The sequence below is a fragment of the Pteropus medius genome, unplaced genomic scaffold (genome assembly GCF_902729225.1).
Source record: "Pteropus medius unplaced genomic scaffold, Ma_sr-lr_union100, whole genome shotgun sequence".
Taxonomy (NCBI): Eukaryota; Metazoa; Chordata; class Mammalia; order Chiroptera; family Pteropodidae; genus Pteropus; species Pteropus medius.
The window spans coordinates 18177450-18203123 of NW_024344378.1; the positions used below are offsets into that span (position 1 = coordinate 18177450).

The window sequence follows — 25674 nt, forward strand, 5'->3', positions numbered from 1 at the left end:
CCAGGCTCTGCCCTGTGGCCTTGTCACCCAGATCCACTGACCAGACTTTTCTCTCACCTACTGCAACTTGGGGGTCTGGGTTGGGGGGAGGCGGGCACAGGGCTGCTCGGGAATTAAGATGAAACCGAGGGTGACTGTCTTCTACCATTATCCTAACGGTGGGGGTCATGGGGCTTAAGGTACGGTTGTGGGGACAGGTGGACCCTACAAAAGGCAACATTTGCCCTGGCAATTGCAGACTAAGAGAACTGAGTGTTTCTAAATCTCTTCATGGACTCACTCGCGTGTGTACGCGCGCTCTCTCTCTCTCTCTCTCTCTCTCTCTCTCTCCCTTTTTTTTTTATGCATCTGCATATTTTACCCCCATTCATTGCCTTCAGTACCTGAGATGGTTGCTCCCTAGGCCAAAGCTGTTCCAGCAGTTACTTAGGAACACAGTAGGAAGAAGGACCAGCCTACAATCCACCAACTTGAGCCAGCTCCCAGGAAACTAGAAAGGGAACAAGAGCCAGACCCAGCCTGGCTCCTTTGACGGCAGTATCGGTGCAGCCAGGGGCCTGATCAAGAGGATTCCAGGGAGGCCCCTGGCCTGCCACACAGGTTGTTTGGGAACCAAGACATTTGCAGGTTCAGGGCCTTTCCAGCATCCACGAGCTTAGGAAGTGGAGAGTAGGAACCTCTGAACAAACCCCTAAATATCTCCAGAGCCCTCAGGCCCTGAGTGGCCAGTTTCTCCTGCCTCAAGAAGGGCACGTCACGTGTGCTTTGGGCAGTAATGGCACAGCTGGGAGGGTGTGTCATAAGCACCGGCCTCTCTGGAATGGCAGGGGTGCCCCATGACTCACATACCACCCTGAAGTTTGTTCCTGAACAACTGCAAGACCACATTTGCTATCTGTCCCCATGCCCCAGGCAGCAGGAGGCCTGGGCTCTGGGGTGGCCACCACCCGTGGCTGGCTTAATGTCAAGATCACAGCACTGGCCATGAGATGCCCAACTTGTCCTGAGGATGGAGCATCAGTTGGACCCTGGGGCCTGGCACAGAGCAGGGAGCCAAGTCCTAGAAGCAGCAAGAATAGGCTGAATATAAAGCAAAGGTGCCCTAGAGCTAGAAGGGGTGGGGCAGCATTGCTGGGGGACCAGGCCGGGACACAGCCCCAAGCCTCGGCGGCAAAGGAGAGTGGGATTCTGGCCTGGAAAAACAGGGAAGAAGGCTTGGCCTTCCCTCAGCCCCTCCAGCATCTGCTCTAAACATCATCACACACTGAGCCCCAAATACAACTCTGTCTCCACAACCACACAGACACACACAGCCAGCGAAGCACTACCACCCGTGCACAGCCCGGACGGCCACAGCCACGGCTGCAGTACACTGTCCCATCCAACCCCCAAGGCTATATGTCCATGGACCTGCTGTGCACACAGCCAGTCACAGATATACATATGTAATTCCGCCCATGCAGCCATGTGCAGACTGTCCACATATACATTATTTACAGTCACAAGTACGCTGTCCACACAAACTGCTTATGGCCACATTACATGTACGCCTCTGCAGCAACACCATAGGTACACATAAAGCTTCTTGGAGTCTCGTATACATGACCCCTGTGGCACATATCCACAGGCAGTGTAGTCACAATTACAAACATACAGTAATATATATGTAGGCACAAATACCCAACTAAACGCATAACTCTGCGGTCACCCATATGTATGCAAATATAGAAGCAAGTATAAGCCCACAACTTTCTCTCTCTCTCTCTCTCTCTCTCTCTCTCTCTCTCAAATAAGAGACCTAACAACATTATTTCTCAGTCTTAGCCCTAAGTTAAATCAGGGCTAAGTTGAAACAGGCAGCCAAGAAAAACTTGCAGAAAGTTGGCTAGGAGGAACTTTGCTGCAAAGAGCCTAGCTGATGGGGGGCGCAGGCAGTGGGTCATATATAACTAGACAAGAGAAAGCAGTGCTTCCCCAGAGCCTCCACTCCCCCGCTCCCTCAGCCAACCAGGCCTTTGGAATCAGAAGGCCCCTTGCAGTGGGGTTGGGTGAGTTGTGGGGGCCGGGAGGGGGGCCAGGGAGACTGCTGACGGAGGGGAAAGTGTTTGGAAAGAGGAGGCGTCTGTGGTTTGGAAACTGCAGGGCTCTCTAGCCCCTGCCTCCCAAACCAAAACAGGCCTGTCCACCTCCCCATAGCTACCCATCCATTCACCCAGTGGGCGGCCTGGCCAGCCCTTCCTGGGGCGAGGTTGCTGCCATCCTTTGATGGCACATCAGAATGACCACAGCCTCAGTGCTTCTCAGAAGCCCTGAGATGCCCCTCAGAACTTACAGCTCCCCCTTCCTTCAACTCTGATTCCTAAGAGTCCTCTCTTCTAGAGACCCCCAAGCAACCTGAATCATTTCCATCTGTCTCGGCACCCTCCTGACCCGCCCGCAGGTGGGGTTCGTGGCCCCGGTCCTGGGGAGAAGCTAGCTCTGCTTCTCCCTCGGGGAAACCTGTGAGTTGGGGGCCTGAGTCCCATGTAGAACATGTTCGCATGGAGGTAATTCATGCCTCTTCCATCTGAGCCAACCACAGCAGAAAACCAAGCCCTCAGACAAACCAGTTGGAAGAGTCACCCTGCCTGGAATCGGGGCTCTGGATTTTTATCACCTGGAACATTCTACATAGCTACAGGGCAGGACAAGCCTCTGAGCTTGCCAGATATCTTACTAGGAGCTCATAAACTCCCAGACATCTGTGTTCACGTCAGCCCCAGGGCCACTAGGAACAGGACCTTCTGTAGGAGCAGCTCGGCTTTACTGGGTGAAGCTGATATCCTTTTTTCTGCCTGCCCTAAGAAGGTCAGGGCAAAGCGGGTGATTACATGGCCTGTGGCGCTCTGTCCTCGACATGGATACTGGGGTGTCACATGGGCCGCTGCGAGGGCCTGGCCGTGCTGGAGCCTGAGCCTGCGTGACACGGTCTAGGCCCTGTTCTCTGCCATGTGGCCGGGCAGGGCTCCTCTGATCTTCCCAAGAGGAGGACTGTAATTTTTCTCTGAAAAAGCAACTTTGCCTAGGAAAACGTTAACAATGTCTTCCTGCTCGAACCACAGGCTTTTAAAAATAGCCCAGCTGAGCAAAGGCAAAATGTGGAGCCCAGTCAGACCTTGCCTCACCCTAACCTCAGAATTCTAGATCCCTGGGGCCTAGGCTGCCCTCTGGCCACCACCGGGGCCAGGATTTACTGTGCCCCACTGGAAAATGGAGCAGGACCAGGAGCAGGCAGGAGAGTAGAGGGCTGGACTGTAGAACACTGAACTTCTCAAAGGCCCGAGTCAGAATCTGGCTGGAAGAGGTTCTCAGGCAGTCTTGGCAGCTCTCCCCAGCATGGCTGGATTGGAGTCTCAAAGCTTCCAGGAGCGAGTCAATGCTGAGAAAGGCTTGCGGTAGAGAAGAGGCTCCCATAGGTCATCACCCACCTTTTGCCTTTTGGAAACTTTCAGGTTCGGCCAGCGGCCCATCAGCCCCATCCTCACAGCCTAGCAGGGCAGCCGCCTCCGTCCCAAAGGGAGCTGCTATCGCAGCCCAGCACAGGGCCGCAGACAGGACCCCGATAATCCAGAGGAGAATGTACAGATGGCCCTCCTACTGCAGGGGCTTGGGGCAGCAGCTCCTGCCCCTCCCACTGCTGCCAGAGACTCAGGCAGGCTGCCTGCCAGTGTCCGGCCGAGGAGTCAGGGGGTGACTGTCACAGCTGGGAGCCAGGAGGTCGGGGGCAGGCGTCTTAGAGACCTGCATTCTGTGCCAGCATCTCACGCCAGCATCTCGCTATTTTGAGCTCGTACGAAGGCTCCCACTCAGAGCCCCTGTTCAGACCCGCCTTCCTCTCCATCTGTGTACTCCACAGTCCCTTTGGCACTCCTGCTGTTTGCCAGGCACTGTCTCAGCCCCCGGGGAGCCCCCAGGCCAGAGAGGACAGCATAGGTTCAGGGTGCCCCCTGAAAGGGCATGGCCAGATGTCCACTTCTTTTCCACCTATACTCTACTCCTCCTCCTCCCAGAGGGTGAAGGTGAGGACATGTGCTTCTTCCTGAGGCCTGAGCAGTCCTCTGGGAGGCTCTCCACCCAGGAGGCAGGGTGTCTATAGCTGGCCAGCTGTGGGTCTAGCCGTCAGGGGCTTCCTGGGGACAGGCAGAGCTGGACCCCAGCAGGCATAGAAGAAGCACCTCCCTGGAAGCCAGAGCAAGGACCCATGTAGAGACAGCAGGGCCTCCTGCCAGGAGAGCGGCTGAAGGGAACCGGGAAGACGCCATGTGGCCCAGCCTCCCCATGCCTGCCCTCCCAAGCTTTTCCTGAGCTCCCACAAGGTACCTCTCTCTCAGTGCCTGGGAAACCTTGAATAAGGCCACAGTCACACTGTGAGACCAGAGCAGAGGGATCCCCACAGGAGTCTGCCATACTGCGTGGTCAACTCAGCATGCCGTTCTCCAGAAGATGCACAGGCGTGCCGGCTCGCTCAGGGCTCCGTGAGGTCCTGCCTGACTGTGCTGCCATCAGCGGCATGGGATCCTTATCTTAAGACACACATAACTACTCCCATAGAACGGGTGTTCCCCGGAATCCTCTCAGGGAAATTACATGATCAGGTGATCGTATTAGTGGTCAGGTGAGCCCGTCGGGAGATCAGACAGGATCTAAGGAGCTGAGGTGGAGAAGGGCTAGGAGAGCAAGTCTGGGACACAGGTAGAAGTGTGGCACATTCAGGGAGGGAGAAGGCATGCCACGGGGCCGCAGGGCTTTCGGGGGTACCCAAGGTTGGTCCCAGACTTCCCTATGCAGGCCCCACGAGGCCTGGGAAGCTTTCTCCTAACCCTCCCTCAGCTCTGGAAGTCTGGGAGAGCCTCTGTGTTGCCCAGGGCTTTGCCAGGCCATCTGAGGCCCCGGCTGGCTTTGGCTCACACTGGGAGCAGCAGTGAAGTCTGGTCCCTTCCCTTCCCTGGAAAAGCCAGAGGCTGACCCAGTGCACCTTGGCAACCAGCTAAGCAAGGCCGGGCCAGGGGAAGAGTAAGAAACGGAAAGGAGGACCCGTATCCCGACCTCAAATAATTGTGCTTTTTTGTTTGCCTGCCACCCACAGAGGAGAAGTATATCACTGTGCAGCCTTATACCAGCCAAAGCAAGGACGAGATTGGCTTTGAGAAGGGCGTCACCGTGGAGGTGATCCGGAAGAATTTGGAGGGCTGGTGGTACATCAGGTAGGAGTCCCAGCAGAGGAGCGAGATGCCCTGGGCAGCAGAGCAGGTAGATACTGCAGAGCGGCCGTGGACATCAGCTCTGGCAGATAGATACTGACAGCAGCTTTGTGCCCACGATCCAGGCTTGGCTATGCCGAGTATGCACAGCTGAACGGCTCGAGCAGAAGTTGCTCCTCTTGCAGATTCTCTCCTGGGAAACATAAGGCAGAGCCTGAGCTGCAGCCAGTGGGGCGCAGGGGCCCTGGCTCAGCTTGCAGGCAGTGGTGCAATCCCTTTCCATGCAACTACCAAGAGGGCCCAGCACATCTGAATTTGGTTTTCTGCGTCCGGCCTTGGCCGCCTGGTAGGCTCTGCCGCTCAGGCCTCCTGGAGCACTGGCATCCACAAGCCTTACTGAGGTCTCAGCAGGCCACCCCTGCTGCCCACGGTTCAGCACTCAGGGCCCTAGACGCTGTCCCACTCTGCAGAGCTGGCTCACGTGGTTGCAAGAGCTGAAGCAGATGTGAGAGCTGAGCCCAGGCCTAGTTCAGAGGCCACTTCCCTCTTTTGCCCCTCCCGCTTTCAAGGCCTAATCGTACTTCCCAGCTGAGAAACCCTTTGGGATACGTGGGTAGGGGAATGGGGAGCTTTTCCGATGCTCCTGGAAACAAGCAAGATCCTTCAGGCTTCCTGTGCCTCTCTCCTGCCCATCCAGTCCCCTCTGCCCTGGGGCTCGGCGGCCAGTGCGGCACTCAGGGAGCCCCACTTTCAGGAAACGTCTTGGCTCCTTTGGAACCCACTCAGCTGTGATGGCTTTACTCACTTTCTCTCTTCTCTGCCCGTAACCTGGCTGGCAGAGATGGTTCCATATCTGTGGGCTCTGGGGCCCACATTAGCCCACCACACCTGGGAACTGTAGACCCACTGTGGGCAAGATGCGTGTTCTGAGCTGCCTCCCACAGCGGGGACAGGATTGACCAAGGTGATGCAGGCACTCACAGGATGGTCGCTCAGACCATGGCTGACCGTGCTGGTGTTGAGACTGGTCTGTGCTGAGGGGTAGGATGAAGGTCACTTGCCTCATGGGATTGAACCTTAGTGTGACCTGACAGAACATAGCTGTCCCGGCCCCACGCACGTCAGTTAGGAGGGCTGTCCTGTTAAGTGGGACGGGACTATGTGCCTGTACGTGTGTTAACCAAAGTCACTGCCCTAGACTTTCAAGCTGCTGGAGTTTTTGTCTGCTTATTTGTTTGTTTTTAAGTTTTCGAAAATGACCAACAAAGTCACTTTGAGCTGCTGCTTCTAATCAGCTCTTGTCTACATGGCATAGCCTTTTAGCCAGCAGGAGCTTCAACTGAGAAAACCCTGTCGAAAAGGTTCCACCTTAAGAAGCCTGCCAGGCACCCCCTTAAATATGCCATTTCCCAACATTCCAGGCTCTGTGTTGATCTTCATTTCCTGTCTTTCTTCTACACACACACACACACGCACACGCATGCGCACACGCGCCACACACACCACACACACACACATACACACACACCCCTCTCTCTCTCCATCTCTCCTTTTCCAATTTGCTTCCCTCTGGAGTCATTCCATGTTCCAGAGCTGGAAAGCAGATGTGAGCAGAGTTGGACCCAGACACACAGCCACTCCTGATTCCCTTGCATCTCTCTGCCTGGAATCTAATTTTATCCATGTAACACTGAAGGAACACACGGGGTTTGAAATGGGAGCACTCAGGGCAATGAGCTGGCCTGACTGTCACTCCCATGAGACCCCACTCCCCATCTCTCCACACTGTTCTCATAGAAAAGCACCTGCAACAGCCAGCAGGTACCTTGCATCTTTTCTCCGAGATGCAGGAGCACCAGCTTCTGGGCCTGATGCTTTCACCTGCTCTCTCTGTGACTCTGCTACTTGCTTGCTTTTCCGAGTCTTGGTTGTCGCCTCATATGTAAGATTAGGCATCTCAACTAGTTGTTTCCATCCACCCTTGAAATTCTATGCTTCTCTCTGCCAGCATCCTGATTTCTATCCATTTGTTCACTGATATCTGCCTTGAAAGACCCAAAGAGGGGGCCAGATGGGTGAGCTTCAGTTAGCCTGCCTACATGTTCCTATGATAGAAGCCACCTCCTACCTGACCTTTCCAGCAAAGTTGACAAAAACTTTAACTTTTGCATTTCTTTTTCTTCCACCTAATGAATACCCAAGAACAAGGTCAGATTGGGGAGATAGAGGAGGGGGTATTGTCAGACATCTGGCATGGGGGAGCCATTCCAAAGAGCCAGATGTGTCCAGGGAGCACACAGGGACATTGCAAAACAGACTTAGGGGCACTGACAACTGCTGGACTAGGAGCTGAGCTCCCAGTGGGTCTGGGTAGAAGCTCAACACCATGGGGGAAAAAGGGAAAAGCTTGTTTTCAGAAGTCATCCAATCACCGAAAATTAAGTCATCCCTGTCACATGCTTTTTTTTCTTGTTTATAGGTTTCTAGTTTTGTTTTCATTTTGTTTGTTTCATTTTGTTTTTGTTTGGCCATACCAAAGGTTTTAAAGTTTTATCCAGTCATGTGCTTTAGTCTTTCCATTTATGGTTTCAGCTTTTGGAATCCCGTTTAGGAAGGTTTTCTCAACCCCCAAGATTGGCAAAAATATTCACAACTTGCATTTTTTATTTTGCTATACACGGTAAGGCCAGGGTCCCACTTGTGTTTCCTAACTGGATAATCAGTCACCCCCAAATCACTCACTGAATAGTCCATCCTTACCTCACTGATTTGAAATGTCCCCTCCAGCGCTGCTCTGTTTGTGGACTGTCCATCTGTCTGCCATCTCTGCACAGTACCTACACTTTGCCCACTCAGTCATTCTTCTTTATAGACGTCTTCCTAGTTGGTTTCACTGTGTCTGTCCTTCTGCATAAAATTTTGCAGCTACATTATCCCTGCATTTTGCAGAAGAGAAAAACATGAGAGCTCCAGGGTAGGGACTTGTCCAAGGTACCGTAGACCATAACTCGAGTTTCCTAACTCACCTGGGCTACCTCTTCGCCTCTCTGACAATCGGGCATTTAGTTCTAGATACTTTCTCATTTCTTATCTCTAGAATTGTGTTCTAGTGATTGTGAGGTAGCAGGCTGTTATGAAATTTACCTTTTGGGCAGCCCAAAATTTGAGGAATCGTCTGACCTGAAGGTCCCGTGTCTGCCTGACTTTGCAGAGTTTGAGAACCCACACCAAGAAGAATCAAGCAAAGAACAAGGAGAAAGAGAGGAAGAAATGGTGTTCTGGGTGTCTCTTCTACCTGCCCTCAGTTCCACTTCTCTCCACCGTGGGATTGCCAAGTGTCTTGTAGAATGCAGAATAGAAGGCTTAGCCGGGCAAGGCCAAATGGAGCTTGGGTCTGGGAGTCAGGCCTCAGTGCTCTAATGACCCATGTCCCACTCCTCCCCCATAGATACCTGGGCAAAGAAGGCTGGGCACCAGCATCCTACCTGAAGAAAGCCAAGGATGACCTGCCAGCACGGAAGAAGAACCTGGCGGGCCCAGTGGAGATCATAGGGAACATCATGGAGATCAGCAACCTGCTGAACAAGAAGGCATCGGGGGACAAGGAGACCCTGCCGGGCGAAGGCGAGGGCCCAGAGGCCCCCATCGCCAAGAAGGAGATCAGCCTGCCCATCCTCTGCAACGCCTCCAATGGCAGCGCCCTGGGGGTCCCTGAGAGGACCATATCCAAGCTGGCCCAGGGCCCTCCAGCTGTGGCCAGGATCGCCCCCCAGAGGGCCCAGATCAGTAAGAGCCTGGCTGAGCCCCGGGTTCTCAGTGCAAAGCAATGTGTAGAGTGTGCATGGGGTGCAAAGGGAGCAAGGGGTGTGCAGGACACCCATATCATTTTATTTCTGAGATAACAGACTGACCCATACCCCAGCCTCACTCCGTCAATTTGTCACATGCTAATCACAGGAGTGGGCAAGGCAGTTCCTCCCAGCTCCTGCACTGAAGATAAATTACACGACTATATAAGCTGAAAGGAAGCCTTCCCTCCCTCTCTAGTGGAGAGCCAGGAATGCTCACTTTGCAGAAAAGTATAGTCCGGGCCGTGAAATGTGAGCCGTAGATGCAAAGCTGCTTTGCCGATACAGGAACATCTTTCTGGGTTTTACGCCCCTTCCTGATCACCTTCCGCCAGTTACTGGAAACCTAAAAGATGTGGACAGGTTGGCTTTTCCTCTCCCCACAAGCATAGTTTGAAGGGGCACCCTTCAGAAATCTTCTTCGGTCTTATAGGAGAAACCCAGCTGTCCGGTGTCCCCCTAGTCTCTGCACATCTCTGGCTCAGTGTCTTCAGCCGAGGGCTAAACGATTCTCTATTATGAGAGACCGGCTTCTATTTGTGTCCAGCCAGCCTTAAAATCTGGAAGAAAGCCATTTTTTCATTTAATTCTGAACTTAGTTAAGTTAGCCCTGTGCTTGAAACCTTTTAGGCGGTCAGTTGGGAAATGTTTTGGGGGCACCTCCTCTTGTCTAGAATTGTGCTAGCTTCTAAGAATTTAGTAGTAGTGAGCACAGAATATACCCAGTCTTTGCTAACTTTGAACATCTGATAAAGCCATCTACCCTTCCTGCTGAAAAATGCCTCCTTTGTGTCTGTACATTTTGCAATGTGCACATTATTTCAGAGGGACCATGGAAGCTTCAAGGCCTGTGGTTTCCCACCAAGGAAGCCCGAGTACAGTGCCTGAAGTGATAGAGCATGGGTCCTTCATAAATCCAGGACAAAAGCAGGAACCTCCCAGGATCAGGAGGCAGTCACACCTAGGAAAGGCAGGTACAAGCACTGTTGTCCAGTGTCTGGCTGGGATTTTTTAAGCCATGTTTCTTCTTCTAGGCTCCCCGAACCTAAGGACAAGGCCTCCACCTCGCAGAGAATCCAGCCTGGTATGTGTGCTGAATTTCTTCTCCCTGTTTCGTTCCTTTTCTGGGGATGCACTGTAGCAGCTCCAGTTAACTTGCTGCCTCATCGAAAAGCCTATTGGTCCAGAGGTTTCCCAGGGCCCGCCTGGGGCTTCCAGCTTTGCGGGGCATGGGGGGAGAGAGGAAAGCCTGCGGAAACTTACCTTTCTGGAGGCCTAGCCAAACAGTTTATAATCAAAAACACTGTGCACTCCAAAGCTAAATAAATCCATCCCAGCCACTGCACTGGCAGACATAAACATTTAGACTGGCCAACAAGAGTGTCCGGATGGGGCATTACCAAGGGCTGGAAATGGGGCTGCCGTCCATGTGAGTCTGGAAGCTTTTTAGCTTTGCCTTGCTTACTTGGGAATGCCCGATAGAAGTGATGCATGCCAGAGCCTGGGAGGGCAGAGGGCAGACCAGTGACTCCCCTACAGTAGCGGGTCAGTGGCCAGGACTGGACTATGCTGAAGCTTAAAGAGGCTCAATGCTGCTGGGCTCCCTGGCTCCTTTAGGTGGGGTTTCCTGGTATCCAGACTGTCAAGGAAGCCAGTGTTCACTCAGGGTGCTGGGCTTGGGCCAGCAGTGATGCTGGTGGCAGGCCAAGAGCCCTGGGACAGAGACCTGTCATCAGGGGCAGTGGGATGCGGTAGAAAGAAATGGGGCTTCAAGCCTACTGGGCATGGATTCCTATTCCACTTCTGACACTTAGAAATAGCAACTTCCGGGCTAGTCGCTTACCCTCCACAAGCCTCTGTTTCCTTATCCATAAAATGGCTATGGTACCAGTCATCTCCTAAGGCTGTCATAAGGATGAAATGAGACAATGTGTGCTGAGGGCTGGCAATCAAGTTTCTATTTACTGTGCCGGTTGTGACTGTTGGAGGGACTACCTGCTGCACCGTGTGGAAAAATGTTTCTAAAGTCATATCTGGACTAACAGCAAGAGTTACCGCAATCAGTGATGTCTGCCCCAGAGAGAGGGATAGCAGCAGGCCCTGGAAGAGTGGGCCTTCGGTAAACAGGATTATTGGAGATTTGGCCCTAGAAATGAGACCATCTTTGCCCTCCACCAGCCCCTAGTGGAGTTTCTATCTCGTTTTCCCCTAGAATTTTACACGACTAAACAGCGAGTTCTTTCCTCCCATCTTTCTCAGCCCTAGCTAATTATGTTCAGGCAGACTTGATTTTGGCAAGAGTGGGGTAATTCCTTCCACACTTAGTAAATGCGGGGCTTGCTGAGGCAGGACTGCTATTTCCAGCTAGGCCCGGCTAACTCCCACCTGGCCGGGGGTCCTGGGCTGAGGCACATCTGCTCACATGCACTGCTGCAAGGCCAGGCACCAGGGCAAGGACAGTTGACCGAATCAGACCCAGTCCATCAAAACCAATTTCCTCCTGCCTTTTACTCCCTCGGACCTGAGGCAGCTGGGCTGCGACTGGCCAGATTAGAGCATGCTGAGCCTTGAAGGACAAAGAAGGTTCAGGGGATAGGGTGGTGTTTCAAGGGGAGTGCTCAGTTTTGGCTTCTATTTTCGGAGATCTTCCTGTGCCCCTGGCTGCGCCAGAAGTTAGTACATTATCTCAGTAATTCTAATGACCTTGCTATTCCATTTTATAGAAGAGGAAACTGAGGCTCAGAGAGATCAAGGGCCTTGCCCAAGGCCACACAGCTGGTGAATTGCTGAGCTGGGATTGGAGCCCACATGTGCCCAGCTGCAAGAGGTCTTTCGAGGTCTTCCTGCTGCACCACAGCTACCTCCCCCTCCCTCGTCTACCATACACGCATACCTTTTCTCAAAAATTGTTTTGTTCTAACACCTCTGTATGATACTGGGACATACTAAAAGTAATGGGGAGGCACAAAGTCCATTTTGACCAGCATAGAGACTGGGTAAAGCTAGAATGTCCACTCCATAAGGACAAGGTCATCCTCTTGGTTCATTATGGGACACCCGGTGCCTTAGACCAGTGTCTGGCACCCAGTAGACGCATAACAAATGTTTGTAAAACGAATAAATGAGGCTCACAAGTCATAGGCCGCAGCCAAATTTTAAATGTCCTTGAATATTGTACTCAGGTATTGATATGCCAGAGTCTAAGCATTTAGGCCATCTAGTGTGCTCTGCCCCGCCCACAGAGCAGAGGATCCTGAGTTTTAGTCAGTGCTTGCCTGGCCATGTGGCAGCATCATGATGACTGACTAAGGGCTCTTCTCAACCAGCCCCCTGCGCCCTTGCACTTACACTCCGCCCATGGAGATGGCTGTGCTTTCTGGCTCTGCCTCTGCAGCCAGATGTCACCCCTGCAGCCCCTCCTCTCCCACCGCCACAGGTCGGTGTGCACAGACTTTGTTACGCCAATTTCTCTGCTTTTTGATTTTCATTTTGGGACCTAGCTGTTGAAGCTTCTGAAAACTGGATCTCCAGAGATGGAAGAGTGGAAATTACTGTGTTATTAAATGATCATTTTGATAGCTCAGACAGCTCTCAAGTGAATCCTAGGTATGCTTAGAAAGCCTGGTCGGATGAGTGACCTCCTAGGGAGACACTCTGAGACTCAGGTGACACATCGTCAGGTCAACTGTTGTCCAGCTGGTGTAAACACCACATTCACTGCCCTTCCATTCTTATCAGGTGGGTTTTCCTCACTGAGTCCCTCTCTACCTTAGGGGTTCCAGCTGCCGAAGCCACCAGAGCCCCCTTCTGTTGAGGTGGAGTACTACACCATTGCTGAATTCCAGTCATGCATCTCTGATGGGATCAGCTTTCGGGGTGGACAGAAGGCAGAGGTGAGCCTTGGGCCATGAGGCTGAGGGTTTTGATTCTGGTCAAAGACCTGCCGCATTTCCCTGTTATGTCTTGCTGGCAACGTTCCTGAGAAGCCGACAGGAAAGGTACAGAAACAAGACCCGTAAAGCTAGCAAGTGCCGCAGTCAGGACTGGAACCCAGGACTAGGGTCTCTCCGCCGGGCTCACAGCGCTTCCTCCACAGTGGCACTGCTCGAAGTGCATTGCAGGAGGCTGTGATGGCGGTGCCTCGAGACAAGGCTTCTGTGGTCTAAGGAGTCTGAAAACAGTGGATTAAACAAAATCCAACCAGTTTCGTTGTTCTAATTGTAGAACTTCTCAGGGACTATGGTATGGAGACATCGCGGCGAAGCTCGAAAAGGACTAGAATAGGCAGCATTGCCCAGACCCGTTTGGCCCCGGCAAAGTTTCTCTCCTTGGGGGAGCACCTTGGGGGCTAACACGTTAGGAAGTACTGTTGTTGGGAAAATGTGGTCCAGGCTACTGAAGTAAAATACCAGGGACCCAGGTTCTGGGCACATCCACACCAGGGCCCCTCTGGTGTTTGATGCAGTTGCTTCTCCCCACAGGCTTTGATTTTTTTCTCTCCGCAAAATGGAGTAGTATGCCCTAGGATGCTCCCTCCCGGCCTGCCTCCTAGCATTTATGAAACTACTTTGCGGCCGGCACTGAACATGGCATTTCAGGGGACAGAGATCTGTGACTCTGTTGTCTTCTGTTGAGTGGCTTTGTGTAGTAATGGAGTAACATCCAATTAATTCATGTGAAACTTTCAGATTAACTGGGCAGTCTCTGCCTATTGAAGAGGTGATATGCCTAGTGTGAATGTTTTAAAGCACATGTCTGGAACCTGGAACTAAATTTCCAAGAGAAAGCATTCTCTCCGTGGTGCTTAGGTTTCTGGAAGAGCCTACAAAGCTTGTAGTGTAATAGAACTGTTAGATCTTAGGATCTACCTGAGCTTGAGTTTTAGATACAGGGTAGGAAGGGTGAAGGATAGAAGATAGGGCTGAAGGAAGGAGAAAACTCTTTCTTTTTGGGTGGGGTTGCAGAGGGCTAGTCTTAGGCAGAGCTTGTCTTTGGCAGTCTCTATCCTCTCTCCCTTCCTTGCCCCTCTTCCCCCAGTGCCAGTGTTTACGTGCTTTCCCTCCCCATCCCTGAGACCTCTTCCTCCAGGAGTGCTACACAATCCAAAATTATCTTCCCCAATCCAAATGAACCAACAACCACATTGCCGGCCTTTAGCCAATTTTAAATAGCAGTTAAGAAACTCTTTGAACTAGTTTATACTAACATAGAAATGACTGAATGCCCGCACCCTTCCCACAGGAAACCATTTAACCCAAAGAAATCTTTTCAGCTAGTGAGATTTCAGTGGAATTTCACATGAGTGAAAGGACCACAGGCAGTGGGGACAGCAAGGAGGTGCTTTGTAGGGAGGCTCTGGCCTCAGGCCATACCTCCCAGTTCAACTCGCCTGCATCTTCCCATTCTCTCTGACATGAGAATATTTTCCAGGGTCACCAAGGGAGGACTTAGTAATATTGGAGATGAGAGGAGGACGGGGAGCAGGGGAATGGTAGTTTTTTTATGCATGAGTCCTTGGAGAGCTGGATTTTGTAGGGACTGGGAACAATATATTTTCTAAATGCAGTAGCTCAGGGAGAGGAGAAGTTCTGTAGAGGAGGCCAACTCAACCAGGGTATTGACAGAGACTTGAAGGACCAGGGAAGAGAGACTTAGAGAATGGGAGCCCCCCTACCCAGAGATGATAGAGACCTGGGTTTGCATTCTAGCACCCATCACTTACTACACTGAGTCCTGGGTCACTTACTCGGTGGCTCAGTTTGGTCATCTGTAAGATGGACTTATCTCCTAGAGCCAAAGTATGAAACTCCTTGCCTGGCACATCACAGGGTCCCAGCAGTCCTCCCAACTCACTGGCCTGTCCATCCGTTACCCCCCTAGGTCATCGACAAGAACTCGGGCGGCTGGTGGTACGTGCAGATCGGTGAGAAGGAGGGCTGGGCCCCCGCATCCTACATCGATAAGCGCAAGAAGCCCAACCTGAGCCGCCGTACAAGTACTCTGACCCGGCCCAAGGTACCGCCACCAGCACCCCCCAGCAAGCCCAAGGAGACTGAGGAGGGTCCAGCGGGCACTAATGAGAACCAGGACTCCCCGCTGAAGCTCAAGTACGAGGAGCCTGAGTATGACATCCCTGCCTTTGGCTTCGACTCAGAGCCAGAGCTGAGTGAGGAGCCCACAGAGGACAGTGGCTCAGGTGACCGGCGGCCTGCCCAGCCCCACAGGCCCTCACCCGCCTCCTCCCTGCAAAGGGCCCGCTTCAAGGTAGGTGGGTCCTCAGAGGATGTGGCCCCAGAAGAGGAGACCATCTATGAGAATGAGGGCTTCCGGCCATGTGCAGAGGACACCCTGTCAGCCAGACGCTCCTCCCGGGACAGTGACTCCCCAGGGGGCTCCCCACTGTCCCTTGCTAGGAAAAATTCTCCCAAATCGGGGTCCCCCAAATCGTCATCACTCCTAAAGCTCAAGGCAGAGAAGAACGCCCAGGCAGAATTGGGGAAGAACCATTCCTCAGCCTCCTTTTCCTCGTCCATCACCATCAACACCACCTGCTCCTCATCCTCCTCTTCTTCCTCCTTGTCCAAGCACAGTGGTGACCTGAAGCCCCGATCTGCCTCGGACGCAGGCATCCGTGGCACTCCCAAGGTCGGGGCAAAGAAGGACACTGACCTGAAGGCCGGGCTGACCTCCTGTGCCCGGGCCAAGCCATCGGTCCGGCCCAAGCCATTCTTGAACCGCGCAGAGTCCCAGAGTCAAGAGAAGATGGACATCAGCACTTTACGGCGCCAGCTGAGACCCACGGGCCAGCTCCGCGGAGGTCTTAAGGGCTCCAAGAGTGAGGATTCAGAGCTGCCCCCTCAGACAGCCTCTGAGGGTCCCAACGAGGGGTCTAGGAGAGGCTCAGCCGACGTCATCACCCTCCCAGCTGCCACACCCCCATGTCCCAGCAAAAAGGGACGGGAAGGGCAGGCCACCTCCTACATGACGTGTAGTGCCTATCAGAAGGTCCAGGACTCAGAGATCAGCTTCCCCGCAGGCGTGGAGGTGCAGGTGCTCGAGAAGCAGGAAGGCGGCTGGTGGTACGTGCGGTTTGGGGGGCTGGAGGGCTGGGCCCCCTCCCACTACTTGGTGCTGGGTGAGAACGAGCCTCCCGACCCCTCTGGCAAAGAACCAGATGCGGTAACCGCCAAGAGCAAGCAGCACGAGGGCAAGTCAGACAGCCTGGAGAAGATCGAGAAGCGGGTCCAAGCGCTGAACACCGTCAACCAGAGCAAGAGGGCCACGCCCCCCATCCCCTCCAAGCCCCCCGGCGGCTTCGGCAAGACCTCGGGGGCCGGGGCAGTGAAGATGAGGAATGGTGTGCGGCAGGTGGCAGTGAGGCCCCAGTCAGTGTTCGTGTCCCCGCCACCCAAGGACAACAACCTGTCCTGCGCCCTCCGGAGGAATGAGTCACTGACAGCCACCGACAGCCTCCGAGGTGTCCGCCGGAACTCCTCCTTCAGCACCGCCCGCTCGGCTGCCGCAGAGGCCAAGGGCCGCTTGGCCGAACGGGCCGCCAGCCAGGGCTCGGACGCGCCTCTGCTGCCCGCCCAGCGCAACGGTATCCCTGTGTCCCCCGTGCGCCCCAAGCCCATTGAGAAATCCCAGTTCATCCACAACAACCTCAAAGATGTGTATGTCTCGATCGCAGACTACGAGGGGGACGAGGAGACGGCGGGCTTCCAGGAGGGCGTGTCCATGGAGGTCCTGGAGAGGAACCCCAATGGCTGGTGGTACTGCCAGATCTTGGACGGGGTGAAGCCCTTCAAAGGCTGGGTGCCCTCCAACTACCTGGAGAAAAAGAACTAACTGGGGGCCTGGGTCCTTCCAGCCCAAGTGTGGATGAATGGTGAGATGCAGACAACAGGGAAGGGGAAAATGGGTGCGGGGTGGGGGGAAGACAGCGTTAAACTCTGCAGAATGTGTGCCCTCAAGGATGCTCCCCTCCGGGCTGTCCCCCAGCTGGAAGGCAGGGTCTGGTGGGGGCCGACATTGTGCAGGGAAGGGAGGGAATAGGTAGGGGAGGCCTGGGACCAGAGGTGATACAACTGAGCCCTATGCGTGTACCTTGGTGACTTTGCTGATCAACTCGGTGCCATTGGGACAGGCCATGTAAAAAACCCCAGTTGTGCCTTGGCTGCAAATCTGGAAAAGATTTGGTTGTAGGGGCCTCTCGCGCCCTGCCCCAGCCTAGCCTGGTTCCAGGTGCTGGCATCTTGCCCCGGAGATGGCCCTTGTATTGTCCTCATCTGTAATCGTGAATCGTGCTGGTTTCCCAGGGATTGCCACCACCCAGAATGGGCAATGTGGCAGAAGATACTGCTGGCTCGGGGGCTTGGAGGCACCTCTTTTGTGCTCAGCCTATCCCTGGGCCAGGCCACTGTCAGTATCTGTTAGTTGAAAAAGCAGTTCCCCAGGTGCCGGCAAGGACCACCTTTCTTAGCCGTCACTGGCCTTGAGAAGGGAGCCCGTGCCGCCCGCTGCCCAGGGCGCCTGTGGAGGACCACCAGCCTGAGTTTACAGAGAGGGTGGGCGAAGCCGTGGATGTTTTCACAGTCTGCACAGACTTTATTTTTGGATATTTCTGGTGGGCAGTTCCTTTGCATGTTTTGGGAGAGGTTTATTAATTTGGGGCTTCTATGTTGGGCATTGGGTTTTGGTCGTATTTTAGGGGTTTGGGGGGCGCTAAGGGTGGTCAGCCTCACGGGGGATGGGATGGGCAGCGGATGGGGTTTTTCTGTCGTACCCTTTTGAGAAGGGAAGTTGTCGTTTGCGCTTCACATGCTTCCTCTCCACAAGCCAGTCATTTCATTTGGTTTCCACCGTGTGGACAGTAAGCAGCACGGTATTTGCCGGAGAGACTGGGGGCTGGAGAAGCCCCGCCTCCCAGACACAGCGAAGCAGAGACATAGCTCTTCTGGTTCCTGCCCATCCCCAGGAGGGAGGAGGGTCTTGTTCAGGAGAGAAGGCAGCTCTTGGGCTGCTGGGCGACTGCCATTCTGCATACGGTCTCTCTCCTGAGCAGGACCGAAAGCCTCACATGCGAACTGTGGAGAAGTGGCTATCACCGCCACACCGGGCTGAGGCGACCCCAGCCGGGCCCCTGGGCCAGACTGGAGCAAACACCACCAGTTGCCCCCCAGCCTACAAGCAATGCCACAGGTGCCCGAGAAGATGGAAGACCCCAGGCCGGGACCTGACCTGGCCTTCCCAAGAGGCAGTGCCCCCGTGAAGAGAGGAGCAAGGCAATAAAGTCCCTATCGACTTTGGGCTGTGTCTTTCAGTCGTTGGACGTTTCAGAGGGGACCCTTTAGAAGCCAGAGCGGCTTTCCAAGGACTCACGTTTTGCTGGGAGTGGATTTCCACGCGTGCCTTTGATTTTGGGACAGATCAGGCTTCACAGCCACCGATTCCGCTGCCAGAACCCTGGACTACATTGGTGTTTTCTACAGAGGAGGAAAGGCCCTCCCTCCACCCCTGCTCCCCGCCCGCCCGGCAGTATATGTTGCCTGGAGATCAGCACGGGCCCCAGGGTCTTGTGCCTTCAATATCCCATCCTCCCCCCACCTCCCGCCCCCAGCCCCGAGGCCTTGCTTGGGGATGTTCCCCAGCCCTCCTCCCTCACCATACACTGATGCCTGGCAGCTACAGCAAACTGCTCACGTTCTTTATTGAAGGGCCGTGGTGAGATATTGTTTCCTTTTGTTTTGTGAGTTTGTTTAAAATTGAAATTAGTTATTTTCTTCTGCTGGACAGTATTAAATAGAGCAGGATGTTGAGTTAATCTGCTAGATTGCAGTACTAATGGTAGTGATTTAGTGTCTTCATATTAATATTATTTGGACTTATTTGAACAATAATGATAAAGAAGTGGTTCATTATTTTTTAATTAATGCACTTTAATAAGGTGAAATGGAAAGAAACCCAGAGAGCAAAGTGCATTACTTAAAGATGCAGTATATACTTTTCTCATTTTAAGCAGCACATATTTATTAAAAGAAAAAAAAGTAATTTATGATTATTTAAAATAAAATTTAAACGTAGAGTGACTGTCGGGTTAAAGGACCTTCCACGTAGCTATCTTCCAGGGGGAAGGCCCCAGCGGCCTCCCTCCTCAAATGTCTGCACTGAGCCAGTTCAATCAATAACGTGCCAGCCAGGCCAGAAAGGAGTGCAGGACACATCTGCCAAGCACAGAGCATCTCAGTTGGACTGGACCACAGTGCTCCCCAGAGCCTGCCTTTCCCTGCCCTTCTTCCCTGTCTGCACTGCCCCAGGGGGCTCTCTACTACCCACAAGACCCACGTCCCTCCGGCTCCCCCAAGGACCCTCTCTCCTTGATCCCCAGTGCTCTAAGTGATAGAGTCGTTAAAAGTGACCTCGAAGGTCACTTCATCCCATTCCCTCCTGTTACTGCTGCCCAGGGATAGGAAATGACTTCCCCAAAATCACGTAGGTGGTTTAATGGCCGACCTCCCCGTTGCACCAATCCCTGCACTCCTCCCTACCCCTAATGTAGTTTATTGTGTGGTCATCATGTTTACATTGTGACATCCAGCCCTAAGGATGGTTGGGAGTTGCTCAGGCATCCAGGAAAAGTGGGGAATGCTGCCACCTGGTGACAGCGTGTAGATTTGGGCCGTGAACAGGGATTGCCATGCCCCACCTCGCCCCTCACCATCACCCCTTAATTCACAGCACAGCACAAAACCTGCAAACCGAAAGAGAATATTAATACTTGAAGCAAAAAGGGTGCCTGCCATTCCCTCTCAGACATGGCCAGGCCTTGTGCTCCTGGACTCCTAGCCCTACCCAGGGCAAGAGGGCCTTTCCCTAGAGCTACTGAGCTGCTTTGTGATGCTGGAGGGTACTGCTGGCAGCAGGTGGAGGAGGGAGGGGCCTGTGGCTCTGACCCATCTGGAGGAAAACCAGATCGAACTAAAAAAGGAAAAAAGAAAAATGAAATCTCAGCAGTGTCCAAACCTAGTTTTCCATCAGTTGCGATTGAAAATGTGAAATGACATTGTATGGCTGTATACTGCAACTTTAATCGTAATGAGCCCTTCTGAGGTCATTATTGAGGTTTATATAATGCCCGAAGATGCATCATTGGTGCTTTTTCTTTCCGTTGAAAGACTTTTATTACGAGGGGAAAAAAATGTCTTCATCTCTCTCCCACTTTATAACAGCGGGCCTGGCGGGGCTCCCTGGCCCTGCCATGTTCCCACTAGGCCAAGGGACCACGGGGGCAACCAGAGGGAGCTGGAAGAGGTAACCCTGAACAGCAGGTGTGCCATCTCCTCCTAGCTGTGGCCAAGCCCTGTTTTGCCAGCCCTCTGGCCTTCCGGCCCCAGCGTGGCCCCCACAGCTTCTCTTTCTTCCTCCTCAGTTCTACATCTTGACGAAGGCATTATATAGAATTGTTTTAATCACTTTCAGATGTTAGAGCAGCATATTTTAGTGGCATTTATCCATCGCTTTCCTCAGCAAGGCATGTTACTACTCTTATCATCTAAGGGAAAAAAAAAAAAACAAGGGAATTTCGGTTAAGCATTATTTTCATATTACTAGTATTTGCAGAATAGGCGTAGAACTATTTAAGTTTAGATCTTGGTTTGGTAGTTTGTTTTGTTTTTAAGGAAAAAAAGTAACCCCTACTTTTCCTGTTTTTGTATTTAACTAATATATTATTTCTTTAAGGTTACTCACTTCCCCTACCCCTCTCCAAATACTTTGCATTCTCAATCAAAAATGAAAACAATCTGAGAGACAGGAAAAGTGCAATATTATCAAAAGAGATGCCAGGACTTGTTGGGACAGTGGCAGGAGACCCAGTGGCCCAGTCTTGATAGGAGGAGGCCCGGCTGCTGCAAGGAGTCAGAGCTGTGGAACAGACAGGTGGCCTCCTGGGTATCGATCTTTTTCCCCTCCTCCCCTCACCCCCTTCCCTGGCAAGATGGCAGGGGTCCCCGCCAGAGGGCAGCCCCTTTTCTGTTGGCTGTCATCCACCCAGAAGTAAGGGATTCAGGGAAGTGGCATGGGGCTCTTGACCACCTAGGGCCCCAGCCCTTGGAGCAGAGCAAGGATATCCAGGAACTGTTCCTTGTTTTCATTTCCATTGTTTTTCAGCCAGCTGCTCAGAAAGACCTGTCTTAAAAGTCACCCCCAGCAGCCCTCTCTCTTCCCCGGTCTCCTGATATTTGGACCATGATCATTTTGATGTATGTTTGAGTCCTTCTAAAACTATATAACCTCAGTTTAGTTAATGGGCAGGAACCCTAGATGTAACCGGATCCTTTTCAGGGGATGTGGGTACCTTGAGCCCTACATGTCCCAGTGAGACACCGATTCCCACAAGCCTGCAACTGGGCTTGGTGCTAAGCCTGGGCCAGCCATTCATCTCAATGACTTCAGCCCGAGGAATGAGCCTCGCCTCTGCTCAACACCCCGACAGTCCCCAGAGGGTGTCGGAGAAGCTTCCGAGGGGCCTACTCAGATCTCTGCAGACAGAACTGCCCACAACAGGTAGCAAGCCGGCCTCTTCCTAACTTGGCGCCGGTAGAAAAAGCAGCGGGACAGGAAGTCTCTGGGTCCAAGCCCTTGCAGCTCTGCCTCTCAGGGCTCAGGCACACCTTTGCTGGCTTTGCCCCCCACCTCCAGTACTGTACGCTTGCTGCTCCAACCCCTCCGTTTGGTGAATTTCTGGACAAATATGGATCTGCATGCCCAGGGTAGGACTGTACACCCATGTGTAGGTGTCTCCTCAGAGTGTATACGTCTATGTCCAATCTTTGAGAGTCTTGACACAGAGCTCTCTGGAAAGAGAGCCATCCACATAGCTAAAAAATTAAGATTCCCTCACTTTTTTGAGGGCTGCGTGTTGTTGAGAAAATGTGTGTGTGAATAATTTCCCATTTGAACTAAATAACAGAGGGTTAGAGGGGAAAAAAATACTGGGCAAGCTGTCTCCATCGTACAAGTCCTCGGCACCGGGCAGGCCCCACGGGACTCACGGCTTCTGGCAACAGCAAGTGTGTGTGTTATTCACACACACAATTCTGGCTGGAGAGTGCAATGTGTCTTTTTTTTTTTTTTTTTTTGGTAATTATTTTATTATTTAGTTGGAAACTTCACACTGGCATTAACAGATCTAACAGAAGCAGCCTAGGCCATAGTCCCGGGACCCAAAATGAAGATACTGAGAAGAGATGCCGCTAGGTGTGGAAGCACTGAGGTGTTCTGCATGTGTGTCGTGTAGCAGGCTGACTCCCACCCGTCGCCATGCATATCATCACTGTGGGAATCCCCATATGATGAAACTGCTGCTGACCCTCGGTTCTTGTGTTTCTGAGGCTGATCAGGCTAGGCTGGTCAGGGCGAGAACTTGCTCCTGGTGAACTCAGTAGGTCCGCACGTGCATACATGTCAGCACCTCTAGTCTAGACTTCGGGCCCTGTCTGAACATTCCATGGGAATAGCGTGGAGGGTTCCCCTTTGACCTTACTGAGTTTTTTGCCTAAATAATGATCCCTGTTTGGGGCAGTCTCCATGGTTCTCAAGCTCTATAGTCAGAGAATGGTAAAGGTCATTTCAGGAAAAACAGCCTCACCAATTATAGCTTCCCTCCTGTTTTTTTTTCTGTGCACGTGAGTTCCCATACCACGAGTTGGGCACATTGGTGCTTATAGAGTGGGTAGAGGGCTCTATCTTCCAAGGCCTTGATCCCAACCTGCCTATAAGGTTGGAATTACCATGTGATACCCATTCCCCAATCCTATCTTTTTAATCTTGAGTTTGCACTTGACCTTGACAATCAGCCCCCTCTCCCATCCCAGTCCTAGAACTTAGTGGCCTTATAGAGTGGATCCCTGTGCTGAAGGTCCCTCCTTTAACCCAGTTCCATCCTGGCTCATGGGGCTGGACTTCAGGAGGCGAGAGAGAGAGAGAAAGAATTGTTTTAAAGCAAAAGGATGGATTGAGCACGTTGGAGGCGAGTGAGAGGCACGTTGGCGAGATGTGTGTGTGCATGTTTGGGGTGTCTGGGGCTTACATCCCTTCCCTGGGGAGGTAGCTTCCAGAAGAGAATGTCTTCTAGGCAGAAAGGGGAAAGAAAGTATGAGAAGGCTGAGAGAGGATTTGGAATCTGGAGTTTTGTCTTTATTAAAAAGAAGGAAGAAATCAATTCTAAGTGTTTCAGGAAGAAGAGAGCAGGTAAGGAGGGATTTAGTGATTCAACACCCAAGGGTCCAACTAGAGCAGGTTGGAAAAGCCCCAAGATTAGGCCATAGAAGAAGCTGGCCGGAGGAAACAGCTACTTGCTGTGTTACAAGCTGGATCCTCAGCAAGTTCTTAATGGTCACTGCTTTACTTAATGGAGAGAGGAAGTCACCAGCAACAAACTGATCTTTGAGTTTGGAGGCCCAGGCTCCAGACTATTCATCCATTTCCCAGGTTCCCGACTGGTTTTGCCCACCTCCCTTTGTCCAATCCAGAGCTAGCCTCTCAAATAGCTTGAAGACTAGTGACCAAATGGGTCATGTAGTAAGGGCCCACCACTCCCAAACTGAAATCCCAGGGTCTAGATACCATCAAGCTTTATCTGGAAGGAAGTCAACCTCGTTTGGTTCTCCTGTCGACCCGTTATTTTCAAGTATCTCTGATGAAACCTGTGGTTACTCGGTTTGCTGAGCCTGCCCACTGGTGAGGCTTAGAAGATCGGGTGCAACACACACTTATCCATGGATATGCCCTTTCGTTTTTAGTGGCCTATGACAAGGCACACTGCTCTTAAGTGTTTATTTCAGAGAAAGGAGGGTAAACAGCCACCATTCTTGAATCTGCAACTTGTTCTCTGCAACAGGTTTTCTTTAAATCCAGATACAGGATGGGAAAGGGTTTCACTGCTAGTTACCGAGAAGTCTGCAGTAAGGTGACTTCCAGGAAAAACGTGAGTGGCAGGTCCCTGAAGTGTGAGTTCGTGGACTGCATGGTTGCATGTGAACTGCTGGACTCCAGAACTTCTGGGCTCCAGAACTTTGGAGAATTCCTTGTGGCATCCACTTAACACCTCCCAGCATCTAGCAGGCCCTGTCAGGGTCAGGAGGAAGTTGTTCCCTGTTCCCCGCTTAGCAGAGAAACTGAAGAACATTGAATTCAGTGTGTTCAAACTGAGTGCTAAACAATTTCCAGAATCCATGGTGGTGCTAAACTATCTCCATGTTTCTAATATTTTTAATAGGTTTTTTTTTTTTTAATTGTTTTCATCACAAAAATGCAGTGTCCTTGGGGAAGGGACCCAGCCCTTGGCCTGCTACTTTCCAGGTGTTCTTTATCATTCAGATGGGACTCTTTGGTCTGCAGAAAATATTCTGTCTTGGCATGCTTCTGGACTGTAAGATTTGGGTTATTTTGTTTTGTATTTTGTTTATGTTTACATGCATCTTCTTGTATTTCCCTGAAAATTAAATAAAGTTTTTGGCCTTTTTAACTGAACAAAATCACCTCTTAATTCTCTCTGCCACCAGAAAACCCATCCAGTTGAATGGCAAAAGCCACACTATGCCAAGTGCAAGATGAACTGCAGGGTCCTGGGCCCTCTGAGGACATGGTGGGGCAGAGGATAGGGAAGTTCCCACCCTCATTGTTGAGAATCATACTCGAGCTCCTCCCCCTTTCCCGCCTTGGCTTTTCGGGAGGCCTTCTGTGCAGTGGCCAAGGCTTTGAAAGAGATGCAGATGTGGGGGCCAAAGACCCACATCTAGCTGCAGATCTAGATGCAGATCTGGGGGCCAAAGACCCACAGCGTAGCTGGCCCCTCAGACTCTAGTAAGCAGGACTAAGCTGTCTTGACGTAGGGAGCAGCCCATGGCCATTCAAGACCAGGCAGAGGCTGGGCAGCCAGAGTGACCTCCCAGGAGAGAGAGCAGGAAGGCAGGCATCTCCTGTGCCTTTGGGGCCCCGCCCCACCAAATCAGCATGATTCTGAACTGTGCCTAGATCCCCTCAGGCAGACTCACCTTCGCAGCCAGCCAGAGGTACTCAGCACATCTAGAAAGTTTCTCTAAAGGTCTCCTTTTCTGCCCAGCTGTACCACCCATTTAGTATAGGCCTCAGCAATAGGAGCTCCCAGCCAGGGGCAGGGGTGTGGGCCTGGAGCAAGGGCTAGGGAGGCCCTGTTCCTGAGGAACTCAGCACAGTCCCCGCTGACTTGTCATCTTTCCATTAGCCCCTAGGTGGCGCTGCCACCCCCACCCCTGTGGGCCAGGTTGGGGCCCCGCTCAGCCTACAGAGGAAGCTGAGCAGACTTCATGGATTCCCGCTGCTCCTGCCCCAGACCTTGCTCCTCACGGACTCAGGGACCTGAGGCTACCGAAGGGCATCCCCCTTTCAACCTACAAGGCTCATCTGGCGTTCTGGCCATTGTCCAAGGCCCAGGTCATGTTCCAGCCCCCCATTCCAGGGAGTCTTCCCTGATTGGTGACACCCCACGCTACTCAGGACACCTGACCCTCCAGCACCAGCCCCCGCCCCAACACACATGCCTGAGT

The 25674-nt window shown here is 52.5% G+C and overlaps 1 protein-coding gene across 5 annotated transcripts in view; it reads left to right on the forward strand.

Annotated features, from left to right (window-relative positions):
* The window catches only part of SH3PXD2A (SH3 and PX domains 2A), a 220628-nt gene extending 196009 nt beyond the window's left edge, over positions 1 to 24619 (forward strand). For all 5 annotated transcript variants that reach the window (XM_039871290.1, XM_039871294.1, XM_039871291.1 and 2 more), the window contains 5 exons: positions 5126 to 5243; positions 8689 to 9026; positions 10123 to 10172; positions 12862 to 12981; positions 14969 to 24619. In XM_039871290.1, coding sequence (XP_039727224.1) covers positions 5126 to 5243; positions 8689 to 9026; positions 10123 to 10172; positions 12862 to 12981; positions 14969 to 16936 — 2594 coding nt within the window. In that variant the 3' untranslated portion in view covers positions 16937 to 24619. The remainder of the gene's footprint in view (positions 1 to 5125; positions 5244 to 8688; positions 9027 to 10122; positions 10173 to 12861; positions 12982 to 14968) is intronic.
* Positions 24620 to 25674: the final 1055 nt, after the last annotated feature.